Source organism: Trichogramma pretiosum, unplaced genomic scaffold (assembly GCF_000599845.2).
Source record: "Trichogramma pretiosum strain Unisexual culture from Peru unplaced genomic scaffold, Tpre_2.0 scaffold4, whole genome shotgun sequence".
Lineage (NCBI taxonomy): Eukaryota > Metazoa > Arthropoda > Insecta > Hymenoptera > Trichogrammatidae > Trichogramma > Trichogramma pretiosum.
Genome location: NW_019641688.1, coordinates 2,315,387 through 2,329,882, shown reverse-complemented (window position 1 = coordinate 2,329,882; position 14,496 = coordinate 2,315,387). Strand labels below are relative to the sequence as shown.

General features: G+C 42.3%; 1 protein-coding gene across 1 annotated transcript; it reads left to right on the top strand.

The window, feature by feature from the left end:
* The first annotated feature begins 5,321 nt into the window (after positions 1-5,321).
* On the top strand, positions 5,322-7,613 carry LOC106656019 (cytochrome P450 4C1-like). The gene is made up of 11 exons (XM_014376629.1): positions 5,322-5,478; positions 5,565-5,674; positions 5,757-5,847; positions 5,931-6,116; positions 6,186-6,282; positions 6,363-6,465; positions 6,536-6,742; positions 6,835-6,903; positions 6,968-7,136; positions 7,206-7,385; positions 7,453-7,613. Exons 1-11 carry the CDS (start codon positions 5,322-5,324, stop codon positions 7,611-7,613), a joined length of 1,530 nt encoding a protein of 509 aa, XP_014232115.1.
* Positions 7,614-14,496: the final 6,883 nt, after the last annotated feature.

The window sequence follows — 14,496 nt, the reverse complement described above, 5'->3', positions numbered from 1 at the left end:
CTGCTGTACGTTGTCGTCGTCGTCGTCCTAGTCGTCTCGAGGATACGCCATTTCTTGAGCGTGTATATATTTTGTGTGTGTGTGTGTGTATGTGTGTGTGTATGGGAGCGTGTGCAATGCCTGTGTACACTACACGCGAAAAGCGAAGCATGGGGAAACTGCGCGCGCGGGGGTTAATTTAGTTCTAGCGAGCGTAGCTGCCGAGTCTGCTGTATACGCGAGAACTCGCGAAATCCTATAAACCACAAGCTTTCTCTCTCTCTCTCCTCTCTTTGCTACGCGCTCACACAGTCTGATGCCTGTCTTGGTGCCAGTCTCTGTGTATATATATATGTGTGCTGGCGCGCATGTGTTGAGCGGAAATGAGGGAGACGTCAGGATTCTACGATTGTGTACGTATGAGTACGCGTGTTTGTACCGCTATATACGCTAGATTGTTTGAGAAATTTAGTACCGTCTGCTGCTGGTGCCTGTAGGGAGCAACACCTTGTGCGCGCCGCACCGCACGCACACTAGCCTATATTATATATATTACGCGTGAGGCAGCTGCAGCACGCGGCAATTGGCGAAAAAGAAAATTATTGTTCGCGCTCGCGTGCGCGCATCTTACAATGAGCTCCTCCAAGTTCTCAGCAACAGCAGCTTCAATTTAGTTTCGAAACAAAGACCCGTTTGATATGTTAATGCGATATGTTTGTTGTATACCGCGTATAGAGCATCTATACGTATAAATATATAGTCCAATATATATAGTAGGACTATATATGTCCCTCGTCTTCGCCACCGCCATCGTCGCCGCGGTGCAGGTTAATTTAAAAAGCAATTAAGTCGAGCCGAAGAGGGAGGGGGGAGGAGAAGGCGATGGGTGAAACGTCAAAGATCGAGCGAAAGAAATAAGTGACCTAAGAAAAACAAGTCGCGAGAGTCATAGAGAGAGGGAGCTGAGAAGGAAAAAAGAACGTTATACGATAACCGCACGCTGCACACAGCCGATCACTCTTGGTAAGCTTTCATTATTCCCTTTCGCGGTCTATAAGCGAGTGTATGAGTGTACGTGTATACTTGGTGCATGTATGTGTTAGTGTGAGTATGTCTTTGACACTCTGGAGTAATTGCACTTTGCTTTTCTCACTTTTATCTATCGTCTTTTTTTCTTTCTTTCTTTCTTTTTTTTTAAAGACGTCACTGCAGCACTAGCAGCAGCAGCAGCAGCAGTAGTGCAGTGTAGTGTAGTGTGCGCATGGCTCACTGGGGCACTGCCACTGCTTTTTCCTAATGAAACTTGCGAAATGCTCGTTATTCATTCGTACGCTGCTCCACGCCACCAAGTCTCTCTCTCTCTCTCAGTCTCTATATATACATGCACAGAGGAGGAGGAGCTGCAAAGTTGCGCGATATACATTACAATGTCAGCTGGCTTTTATCTTCTTATAGTAGTATTATATATCGTACGCGCGAACGTGTCCCGATGCGTTGTCTCCTCTCGTCCCAATTAGGGGCATTAACAGCAGCGATCAGTTATAAAGTCGCGGTACTACAACGTGAAGATAGGGAGAGAGAAAGAGAAAGAGCGATTAGACAGGCGATCAAGCCACACGACACGTCTATCGACGAGTTTTTTTATGTACAAAGTAAACATGACGCGTGTGCAGCGAATTTACGAGCTGTCGCGCGCTTTGTCAATAGACTCGCCTCTATGGGGTAAGAGCTGAGGTATTAGTTAAAATCAAGATAAAAGTAGACGTGGACAGAATGTATAATAGAAAAAAAGAATGTGAAGAAGAAGAAGAGAGAGAAAAGAGGTAAAGATAAGGGTGTGTGTAAACTAGAACAACGCCGCTGGTGGTTTCTCTGGCTTTTCGACTGGAAAGAACCACCGTGGTATGCGGCGTTGGCTGCAGCTAGCAGCTAGCAGCAGTGGCGTAGGATCCTCGTTAACGACTGCGAGTCTCGCGAGATTACGTGCACAGTGTGAAAAGTATATACACACACACATAGACACAACGTTAAAGCTCATACCTATGCGTTTTATATGTGTTGTAAATGTGTATAGGAGAAAGCTTCGAGCCCGCAGATTGTTAGATCCTTGCAGTTCTATGTCTTTTTAGGGTTAACGCGCATAGCGGCTGTTTTACTTTGCCTGATGTGTGTGTATGTATAGACACGCGTAATACTGAGCCTCGCATACGTACAACATCTCTCTTTCCCTTTTGATTTCTTCTGTATATAACCTAACCGCAGCCCGACGAGGCAAAAGAGATTCGCCAAGACTGCAGCTCTATTAATGCATCAACGAATGTCTGCTGCTGCTGCTGCTGATGCTGCGGATTTTCAGTCGAATGATTAAAAGATGTTTTACGTAGACAACGCGAGCGGTACATAATCACACCTTATCACGTTTAAAAATTAAATTGCAATCACACAAAAAGTTTATAATTGATGTAATACCTGTCTCTGAATTTGTCTCGGACGTATCAGGTACTGCTCGTTACGAAGAAAAAGACGGAGGTCTACTGTACACGGTCCATGAGCCGTGTGCCACGGATAATTTTGCCACAGCGCAGAAAACTTTTGCGAGTGAGCACAAAATTAGTACGATGGTTAATATCTTCTAGCCCCATAGCCGCTGCTGCTTTGAGCGCATACAAAGCACTATGTTAATCATAATGTTGAAACGGATATTATGGTCACACAGGAGCTGCGGCTAACCTGCGGCAGCCGCATCGCCTCGGTCGGTTATAGTTTTTGGCTAAAAAGTTTATCTCATCGCGATCGCGTTGATAAAACTTTGTCCATCGTTCATTATCATTATTGTTATCGTTATTGTTATCTTTGTTGTTGTCATTGTTTTTGTCGGTGGTCGCCGCAACGTATAGCCATATACCGCTGAAGTGGCCGTGACCGAACTATACGTTTTGTCAATTATTCATTTCGATGCGCTCGACTTCCTGGCAATTCATTATAAACACGGAAAAAAACTTTTCAAAAAGCGCGCCAAAAATCCAATTTATAAGCAGTACACCAAGAGAGAAAAAGATAGAGAGGGCGGGAGAAAGATCGAGAACGTAAGCTTTCATCAAGGTACAGAAGGGAAAGAGAGCTTGCAATCTCGTCTCGACTCGGAGAAAACCGCAAGAAAGTGTACTCGCTCGAGACTGCAGTGTACGTTGTGTTCAGCTATCTATCTGCCGCAATACATACCTACACACACACATGCACTCGCACACATACTCACTGACTCAGACTCGGAGGAACTAAATACAAGCTGTTGCTGCTCTATAAGAGAGGCGAGAGAGCTAGCTGCCGCCGGTGCCGCTGGGAATTTTTTGTAATAGGTCCAAAGTTACAGTTGGCTTGCAGGCAGGCTAGAAACTATCTATATACAATATACACACTATATACGTATATAGAATAACGCACAGCGAGCTGCCGCTGTTGGGATGGAGGCCAGACAGAAAACGTAATTACAAATAGTTTCGTAAAGCTCTTTCACGCCTTCGAGCTTGGCTTTTCTCACACTCTTCTCCTTTTTTCTCTCTCTCTCTCTCTCTCTCTCTCTCTCACTCACTCTCTATTTCGTCGACGACTTGGAGAGGAGTTAGCTCGGTGCCAGGAGCTCAACCCTCCTTCTCAGTAGCCGAGTTACGACACGCACACGCGTATATAGCCAGCTGATGTAAGATGCGTTTATTTGGACAAAATCCTCTTTTCCTCCCTTCAGCGCCAAGGGAATTTGTTAAGGTTTACTATATAGGTACGAATAGGGAACGGAATTATACGATTTTTGCGATTGACTTAATTAATGAAGCGAGAGCTTGAAGGTAATCGATTACTTGCTCGCCATTGTTTGCCGAGTTTTTCAAAAATCATCCGCATGCATAGTGTCCAACAACAGTCTGATTGATGGGTCGTCGTTGCTTAGCCACTTGACTTATGCAGTATTACAAACTGTCGAGCTTCAGACTCAAATCTCCGTTATTATGGAAGCTGTTGTTGCGCGTACATACGAAAGGTCACAGAAATGTGTCGCGCATCACTACTCGCTACTCGTATATACGCCCGTATACATGAGTGAATTACGAATTATCGACCAATAGAGCGGACACGAGGCATAGGCATAACTTGTGTGTGTTACGTTTAGATAAGGCTGAGCGCGCCCACACACACATCCACTGACTACTACTCGTTCATGCGTGGCAACCATGCAAATCATGCAATTGGCCTACAGGCCCAATACTCACCTCTCGCTCTTCAAGTATATATGAGGCGTTTCCCACCAAAAGTCCTAGCGTGTCGGCGTGCGGCGCAAATAAGCGAAATCACTCAGTTTCCATCTCGCTTAAAAAGTACCAAAACAGACCTAGAAGAAAAAACCGACACACTAATTCGATAGGAAATTTCCCCAGCTTTCTGATGGTGTGGTCAGATTTTCCGAAATTTTCCATTTTCACCGGAAAAACTTGACATAAACTTTAAAATACGAATAGCTCAAAAACGGCATTTTTAAGATTTTTCTAAATAGTCTCAATCAAAAGCTGAGAAAATTTCCTATCGAAATGGTGTATCGGTTTTTTCTTCTAGTTCTGTTTTGGTATTTTTTAAGCGAGATGGAAACTGAGTGATTTCGCCTATTTGCGCCGCGCGCCGACACGCTAGGACTTTTGGTGTGAAACGCCTCATATACCTGTCGTGTAGCTAGGATATAGCATGCATATGCATGGGATCGCGGCGCATCGCGCATGCAGCAAGTCAGCAATTCCCAAGGTCTGAAATGATGATGATCGTTACTCGGGTTCCGTCATGTACAGCACACGTGTATAATACTCGACTCTTACGCTGGATTTATATGCCTTGGACACTCTCGTGTATATATAAGACAATCGATTCGTTCCATGCGTCGAGGCGCTTTATGCAGCGATCTAACTGGAAGGATTCAGTAGTAAAATGCAAACTAAATGATCGTTTCGAGTATACGTATGAGAAACGTTTTCCGCGCGTTACAGACATCTTTGCAGATCTTTTTTGATTATCGAGAGTCTTTAATTTTAATATCGCGTGATCTTACTAGATTATAAGAATCAAGATTGATGAGAATTATCGATCGATCCTCTTTATCAGCATCTTTGATTATCATGCCAAGCAGGAATGTAAACAAGACATCTTTTCATTTACACTCTTTTGTGGTCTCTGATAATGGCACTTGCTTCAATTGCATTTCTTGTTTGTACTTCAATAATGAGTTGCTAATTTTTTTCTCTACCTTTTTTTTATTCTGTTCTCAGCGTAAATTCAGTGAAATTTAAAATACTTGAACTATTATCATGGTTTTGCTTTTTGTGCTCTTTGTGCTTGGTGCATTGTACTACTTTTATTATTTCGGCTTTTTCAATCGCACGAGATCAGCTCTAATTAATAGGATACCAGGGCCAAAGGGCCTACCGGTTATTGGTAATCTTTTGTTGGGATTAACACCGGCAGGTAATTGAGTTTTTCGTTTAAAAAAAGATCATCAAAGAGGAGAGTGGATGAGTCCATTTAAAAAATTGCGCATGGGTTTATTGTAGACAAAATATGGGATGTGCTGAATAACGAGACTATTAAATACTGGCCAACCGCTAAATTGAAGCTCGGTTCCTACGCTTTGGTCGGAATTAGCGATGTTGATGACGTTGAGGTATGTGTGTGTTCTGAAAAAAAAAAAAAAAAATTAAAAAATGAATGCATTCATTTGATCATAAATCAAATTTCACACACAGACCGTGCTGTCGAGCCAGAAACACATTGAAAAAGGATCTTCTTACGAAAAATTGCACGGCTGGCTGGAAACTGGACTTTTGACCGCCACGGGTAAAGTTTCGCACTTACGCATTAGCGTAATAATAATTTTATTGGAAAATTATGCTTTTATGCGTGTCCTTCGCATTTGACAGGGGATAAATGGCGTCAGCGTCGCAGAATATTAACGCCGGCTTTTCACTTTAACATACTAAAAAAGTACAATGAAATTACCAATGAAAATAGCGAAAAGTTCGTGCAGGCACTCAAACAGGAGGGCGATGAAACTATTCAAACATTGAGCCCGCTTTGCTCCAAGTACACATTGAACATCATTTGCGGTATGAATTTTTAATTTATGCTCGTCGAATGGAGTGAAAAATTTAATTGCATCTCTTGACGTTCGATAGAATCGGCAATGGGAGTGAGTCTTGAGGACGTTAAAGACGAAGGTGCCCTGAAATACAAGAAAGCCGTTCATACAATGGGTAATATTGTTGTGTACAGGTAGATGCAGTTAGAATTAAAACACACTATATAGAAGTTTTTTATCGATTAGTTTTCTTGACTATAACACATTCTTTTAGAATATTGAGGCCATACATCACAGACCGGGTAATGAAATGTATGTGGTGGCTGCAAAGCCTGCAAGATCGAACTTTAGCCACGCTCCACCAATTTTCGAACAAGGTTTGCAACTAGCCTATATAATTCCGCACCCATTATGGTGATTCATGCTATATTTTAAAAATCTTAACAGGTTCTGAGAGAGAGGAAAGAGTATCATAAAAATACGCAGTATAAGTTCTTGAAGACTCTGAACGAGGACGTCGATGTAGACCGTGACGAGGTTTATAGCGGGAAAAAGAAAAGATTGGCTATGCTGGATTTGTTGTTGTCGGCTCAAATGGATAATTTGATAGATGATCGAGGCATTCAGGAAGAAGTAGACACATTTATGTTCGAAGTAAGCATTCGAGAAAAATCTCGAGAAATGTCTATATAAAAATGCACGACAGTCGTATTTTATATATTTTTCTCTGCGCTCGATTCCCACAGGGTCACGATACGACAGGCATGGCGATGACTTATGCCATATTATTATTGGCAGAGAACGAAGACGCACAGGTAAAAAAATTCGAATAACGAAGGATAATACAATGCAAGTTATACAACAGTCGATTTTTTCAAGGAAAGAGCAAGAGAAGAGGTGACGGCTGTATTAGATAAGTCAAATGGCAATCTTGGAGCTGCCGAGCTTCAAGAGCTGACTTACCTCGAACGTTGCATTAAGGAATCAATGCGCCTTTTTCCACCAGTATCGATCATGTCACGATACTTGAGGGAAGATTTGCAATTGAGTAAGCAATCTTGTGCATCGATAAGAGTTATTCGATTACAAATATCAATGTACTTTATGATTTTTGTAGAAGAATACCTGATACCTGCCGAAACCGAAGTCTTTTTCCAGCTCTATCGAATTCACAGGGATCCAAATTTGTGGCCGGAACCTTCGAAATTCGATCCCGACAGATTTCTTCCCGAGCTTATTTCCACCCGACATCCGTATTCTTACATACCTTTCAGCGCCGGTCCTCGTAATTGCATAGGTAATAATTGTAAAAAAAATATCGGGATACGATGGCTTCAGTTAAAACGAATAATTTAATGTTTTAGGACAAAAATTCGCGCTCATGGAACTAAAATCGCTAATAGGCCGATTATTGTACAATTTTAAATTGGAGCCAATCGATCGAACAGCAGATTTGAAATTGGGTTTAGACATAATTTTGCGTCCGATGCACCCTGTGAGGACCAAGTTTATTAGAATAAGATAATGAGCATTAATTTAATCTAGCTTGTTAAATGGTTTGATTCAAGTTGAAAAAATACGGACGAAAATAAAGAATAAGTCACGTAGATAGTTGCCAGCGAGAGAAATTTTATAAATGAATAATCTCGGAGTTGCTCGAGCTTGGTAGTTCAAAGCAATTTTTCACGTATACAAATTTACGAAGCTCAAAAACGCATCGAGATTACACGCTGTTTTGTATTAAAAATATACAATGCGTAACGTCCTCTTTTACAGGCTTATGTGATAACGAAAAAAAGAGGAGGAAATAAGGTGAATAAAAAATAACAAAGAATACATGCGATAAAAATAACTAAAATAAAGCAAACTCAGTATATACTGCACCATTTTCTTATTTTATTTTTTGTTACCTTGTTTGGAGAAGGAGGTGGTTGAATTTATTTCTAATTTATTCGTTATGTGTTCGAGAGAGGGAAAGAGAGAGAGAGAGAAGGGTGGGAAGAGGGCCGGTCATGCGCGCTCGCTTACAGTAAAAATAACGGCATGGAGAAATCGTAACTTTTGGAATTAAAATAACAAATTTCGAGTACGAGCTTTGTTCGCATCCTCCACTTGACTTGTTAAACTCGTACATGTTTCAGTGGATTTGTAAAAGAAGGCACGCTCGCTCGCTTCTCAGTCTACTTTTATGCCAATTTCACATTTCACAAAGCCATGCAGGTATATGAAAGGCATTATCAAATCTGATGTTTTCCGAGCCATTGTGTTTTTTATCCGATACTTTTATCTACCAGCTTACGAATAAGTGACCGAAGTTGCACTCGAGCTTTATTCTGTGATTTAAATTTTTCAAAATAAGTATCAATTTTTAATTCTCGTGTTTTTTTCTGCACTTTAATGACGTTCATTCTGCCCGTAGTTCTACCTTGAGCCCTGGTAAAAATGCTTTGTAATGGCCTAATGGCTTGAATATGACCATTTGCGATGTTTCAAAATACTAGTAAATGATGTAACGGGTGTGGATATGTTTTTTTTGCAAAACGAGGGTTTGCAGCATGAGTCGAAGGCGAGTTGCATACTTTATAGCACAAGAGCCTAAATCTAACGGCAAAGTTGAGATTTTCAAGTAAGAGTGTTATAAAAAAGCTCGCATTTGAAATGACCAAAACATGAAGGTTTCAATGTTTCAATGATGGCAAGTACCTTTACTTGTAAATCTGCAAGTGGCAAAGTCAAAATGAGTTTCTAAGTCAAAGCACAATCATGATCAACATAATCACGTCGTGGTCACAATAAGTTAAACTTCTTCCGGCGACGATGTTGCCTTATGTGAGGGTATGTCCGGGCGAGATGAGAGAGTAATCGATATTCTCGCTGTCGAAGAATGAAGTCCTTGTTAATTCTTCTCCCGCTTGGCCATCTGTATCATTTTGACATAGGGTACTTATACCAGTGATTGGCCGCTTTCAACCAGTAAATGACCACTTTTGGATGTGCAATAATTATTGTTTTTCCTTGTTAAATTATTTTCGAACATAGAAAACAAGATGCATCATTCACTGAAGAATTGAATAACGTCCATACAAATGTATTTTTAATTGTTTTTCATATGATATATTCCAAAATGGTCATTCACTGGTACCCGGTCATTGATTGGTGTGACTACCCTATTTCATGTTCAGTATACTACATTTTTACATTATAAAATTAAGAAAATTTAAACCAACTATTGAAAGTGTATTTAAATAGTAATTTACACAACTTTGATCTAGTCAAAAATGATCATTGAATGGAGCAAAAAGTGTGGAGCATTAAAGGGACATAAAATATTGAAAAAAAGTTTTGTACTTTTGTTCATAATATATCGGATTCCAAAGAATTTATGATGGTTGAGAAATTTTTTCGTTGAAATAAAACTAGCGATAAAATAATGAGCATTTCCACCAGAGTGATTGAATGCAGAAATTCAGGTACCATTTATTGTTTTAGATAAAAAACCTATATGTATAAAGTCTTTTTCTGGCTTTTAATTCTTGACAGATTTAGTTTTTTATCTCTCGATTAATTTCGCGTAAGATCAGTTCTCCTGTCACTATTTTTTTTCTGTCCTTTCTAATCCTTCCAGTTAGATTCGCGCAATGTTTACGAATGTACATTTTAAATTTTCCATTCTTTCGGGATAGGTCGTGTGTGTGTGTGTGTGTGTGTGTGTGTGTGTGTGTGTGTGTGTGTGTGTGTGTCTAGTGATATACGTACTTAAAATGACTGTCGGGTTGGTGGTCTTTTTTTTCTAACAAAATGAAAATCGATATCCCAGAGATCTGAACAGTAACGATTTTATAGCTTAGGTATTCAACCTCAAGCTTTCTTACTGCTTTTAAAAAGCTTCAACGGATTGGAATGCACGAGAGAAGTTCGAAAGAGAGAGAAACAGCGCGGCAACGAGTGAGAAAGCAGCAGAGAGCGAGAGAAAGCATTGAAACCAACTTTGCGGATACGCTTTAGCCCAGGCGCGCGCAATGGCAGCGGTACAGCCTCCCGCGCTCGTGCGCGCGCGTTCGATCGGCACTTCTTGTTTCTTTATTTCCGACAATCTTTCACTCTGCGCGATATACCTGTCTATACGGGATTCTATCCCTGCCTCCACCTCTTTTTTTTTCTCTCTCTCACCCCGGCAGTAGTACTCCCCGTGTTACCCTGAATTCGTGTTTCGCGCGCTGAGCTGAGCCCACACTTTTCCGGACTTGCGTGTTTCACCTTGCAATCATGCATAAAACACGCGGATTCTCTCTTTCTCTCTTGCACCAGGTTTTTTTATTCTCCTCTAGAAAGTTTCTTAGTCTCGGCATTTTATGGACTGCTTGTCGCTTCTTTTATTCGTTACTCTTTGCAGGCATGATCTGCGCTTTGAGTATTTTTTTTCTAAAATGCTTTACAGAGTCGCGCGCGGCACTCTTGAGCAAATAAGCAATCTCGATCCATCTATCGCAATACACAGCGGTAAATGTGTTTTTCTCTCTATGTATCGAGTCTTTTTTAACCTTCGAAAGTCCCAAAAAATACACACACGCTCAGACAGCTAGCTAGCTAGCTACAGTTGTAACGCGCTTCTTTCCATTTTTTTCACGCTTGAAAAAGTCGAAATCGAAAAAGTTGAAAAAGTACGCCGTACCGGTGGTCAAGCGTGCGGAGAAAATCTCACGACTCGACTCTGCCGCGTACAGCAGTCTAGCAAATTGTCGTTTATACGAGGGATTTTTTCCACGTTACCCATTTTTTCTTTCCCCCTAGCTTGCACCTAAATACACGTACATATACACATGCGTATAACATTCACTAGAAAACAACAGAAGCTGGAGCCGTGCACATATATACAATATGCATTGTACGTAGCTTGACGCGAATTGGAAGCGCAGTACGTGCAGATGCTTTTTAGTTAGGCAAGTATCGCCGGAAATGAGGCTTGCGCGACCATTCGATTTTGCAGTGTGCTTACACGTAGAGTATTCAGGACTTAATTACTTTTATCTGCTGCTGTAGCGTTGGCTTTCTGTGGGTCTGTGTGTGTCTGTGTGTGTCTGTGTGTGCATGCATTTGTACGCGTATAGTTATCGGTGTGTAAACGCAACGGCCCGAAGGCATTAACTATGTATACGGTTCGGTGTGTGCGTGTGTGCGCGCGTTTGGACGAATCGGCTGGATGCGTTGGAAACAAATTTCATTGCTATCTCTTGTTTTATAGAATTTCCGTTATCTTTAGCTCCCTTTTGCCTTGGCTCAAACCACTAATTATCGTTAGCTGCACTGATTGAAGAGTCCAGTCCATACACACATACCATATGCGCTATACACCTCGTTTCGATGCGCTCAATTTATCAATCACTTGAAAATTGGTCCCACATTTTCAAGTGAATTTCGAGAGTAAAGCAGAGGTGAAAAATCGGGTTTTTTCCAAGTACGTATTAGCGCTTAGCAGTATGCAGTAGCAGTAGTAGCAGCAGCAGCAGCAGTCGTGGCGGATGATACATATGGTAAAAAATAAATTATACGTCACGTGTGCATGCAAGCTCGTTCGTTATACAGAGCCGGGTCTTGGTGTACGTATAACATCTCGGTCACGAGGCGTATATAACTCGGAGAGCTTTGATGAAAAAATTTTTCACCTAAATCATAAGCTAGAAAATGCGCGGCGCGGAAAACTATGGTAAAAAGCGGGCGAGAGTATAAAAATATGCTACCGATAACGTGCGCGCTCGCAAAAGCTCGAGTTTGCATAGCTAAAAGCTTCTGTAATTTCACCGCGCGTACTGTGTGTAACTGCGGTACGGCGTCAGGGCGCGGGGAGCTAGGTCGTCCTAGGGGCTGGGTAGACATAGCAAAGGTATATATCGGTCCCGCTGCAGCAGCAGAGTCATTATTTAATTCCTGGCGGAGAAAATCATATACACACAAGAATAGCTCTTGCTTGGCTAGAGAGAGAGAGAGAGAGAGAGAGAGAGAGAGAGAGAGAGATAAGTGGATAAACATCGTTACGAAGTTACTGTACAGCAGCAGCGGCGGCAACGGCGGCGGTGGCAGTACAGACTTGTACAAGCAAAAGCAATATTTCATAGTTTCTCGGGGTAAAGGCGAGTGAGATAGAACTTGCAGTGCGAGCGCGAATTACTTTCCTTTCCAATCGCATTTATGTGCAATTATATATACTAGCACTCGCGAGTCGAGCGAGTCGAGTCAAGGCGAGGCGAGTTCTCTCGTTCTCGGCCCACCGGGGAATCTTGCAAGGCTTGCATCAGACTCCATCTCTCTCTCTCTCTCTTTCTCTCTCTGCACACTGATCCTTGTGCACCCTCGGGGCCATTGCTTCCTTTCCCGTACGTATACCAGTACCAGTTCTCTCTACATGTAACATATATATGAATTTGCTTTCGAAACTCTGCTCGCGCTCGCGCGTCTGAGCGCCAAGTTTGAGCTTTCTCTCTCTTCACTATCCCACGCACTCTGCAGCTCGAGCATGGATTCACTGATTCACCCCGCTTTAAGCGCGAGTGTATATAATTTTCAAGACGACGTCGATGATGGCGCAGCGCAAAGGCGACGATAGCAGAGTACAGCGTAGGGAGCGAGCGAAGAAAAAAAATCACGTGTGCGGACGTGCAGGGAACAGAGGAACTTTATGGATGCATAGCCAAAAGTCTAATATACGATAAACATGTCGTGGAATTTATGTATGAGCTGCTGCTGCTGCTTTTACTGGTGCATGAGCTCCATGTACCTCAGGACACCCGACCCAGTGGTAGATCGATCTGCCATGCGAAGGGAGAGAGAGAGAGAAAGAGAGAGAGAGAGAAAGAGAGAGAGAGAGAGGCAAGAGTCGGTGAACACACCAAGAGCGGTTCTTGAAAGTTTTATCAGGCGTTGCACTGCACTACACATACACACTAGTATCTGTAGCAGTATTGGTGTATACGTATAAATGATGTTGTTGTACTTCAAGTATAGGTATATACATTCGTATACATACATGTAGCTCTTGATCCATCCTCGTATGGCGTTACTCTTACTGCTGAGCTGCTACACTGCTTCTCATCCGTCTCGTTCTTGCCGACGCCGCTGCCACTGCTCCATCTTTCTGCTTTATTTTTCGACTCGAGTATGAAAAATGCGCTTATAAGCAAAAACTGATTGACACTTTATACGGGGCAAAAAAAGACGACGACGATGTATGATGAATATGTGAACGATGAATGAATCATATCTCCAGTGCCCGCGCGGCGCTTAAGCGTATGCCACGCGCTGTCGAGCATAATACGTGTACTGCTCTCTCTCTTTTTTTTCACCATCTCTCGCACGCCTCGTGGCCTTATGTATGTATAGAAAATGAATTGCGAAAAATATTTGCCCATGCCACGATTCGCAACGGAAAAATATTTTGCAGTAACGAACGATGCATTAATGGTCTGGCGCGGTGCGCAGCTTTTAAAGTCTGCAAACAGTTGAAAAATTTTGCATAAGCCCGCGTTATAGATTGCTCTATGACCAGAGCAATTTAATCTAGCCCCGGAACTAAGCTATACAAAAAAGCCTCAACCAACTAAAACTCTCGAGAGTGCTAGTTTGATTATTGTAAGTGAGTTTAATCGCGACGAAAATTTCTCGCGCCTCTTAAAACTGCAACCGGAAAGATAATGAAAAAAAGGAGAATGTCAAGTGTCGAGACTTGTTGAAAGATGTAGAGGAAGAAGCTGGCGAAGGCCGCACTGGTGGCAGCGGCGGCGGCTGCGGAGGAGGAGCAGCAGGAGAACGAAGGAGGAGGAATGAAGAAGACGGTCGAGAGAGAGAAGAGCAGACCAAAGCGGTTGCGGATGTTCAACGTTAGAGTCGTTAAAAATGCAAAGTTAGTGGGCATAATTAAAGGCTCTAGAGGCCCCGTGCGCCGTAAAGTCCATTGTACAATTAACTTCTTTAGTGCCCGGTAATGAGAAGAATAAGAGCTTACGAAGAAGAGAGCTCGCGCCGCGCCCGGTTCGAGACGGTGGAAAGACCTTACCTCAAGCAGCTCGCCCAGCTGTCTGTGATTCCTTCCGCTTGATCCGTACCTGTTTTTCTTAAACTTCTAGTTTCCGGGCTTTTTAGACGGATCTCGGGGCCTCGCAAACATAACGATCGTTCAGATTTTTAATTATTTAATTTGGATATCCTGCAGGCGTTTCTCTCTCTTTCCTCCGATGCACTCAACACCGCCGCGCCCTTGTATAAGTAATTTTCCCGAAACGCAAGTTCGAAAGCTCTCCCAGGGGCTTAACGATGAATTTGAGAAAGAGAGAGAAAGAGAAAAAAGTTCCTTTCGCTGCAGTAGACCTATACATAAGCCGCACGATTTTCCATTCACTTTCATCTTGCACCGGGTG

What these genes read in the sequence shown, in the direction of transcription:
- LOC106656019 (XM_014376629.1), top strand. Translation starts at nt 5,322, where the DNA reads ATGGTTTTGCTTTTTGTGCTCTTTGTGCTTGGTGCATTGTACTACTTT. An exon ending in GCGATGTTGATGACGTTGAG is followed by an intron (nt 5,675 to 5,756) that starts GTATGTGTGTGT and finishes TTTCACACACAG; the next exon opens with ACCGTGCTGTCGAGCCAGAA. An exon ending in TAGACACATTTATGTTCGAA is followed by an intron (nt 6,743 to 6,834) that starts GTAAGCATTCGA and finishes CGATTCCCACAG; the next exon opens with GGTCACGATACGACAGGCAT.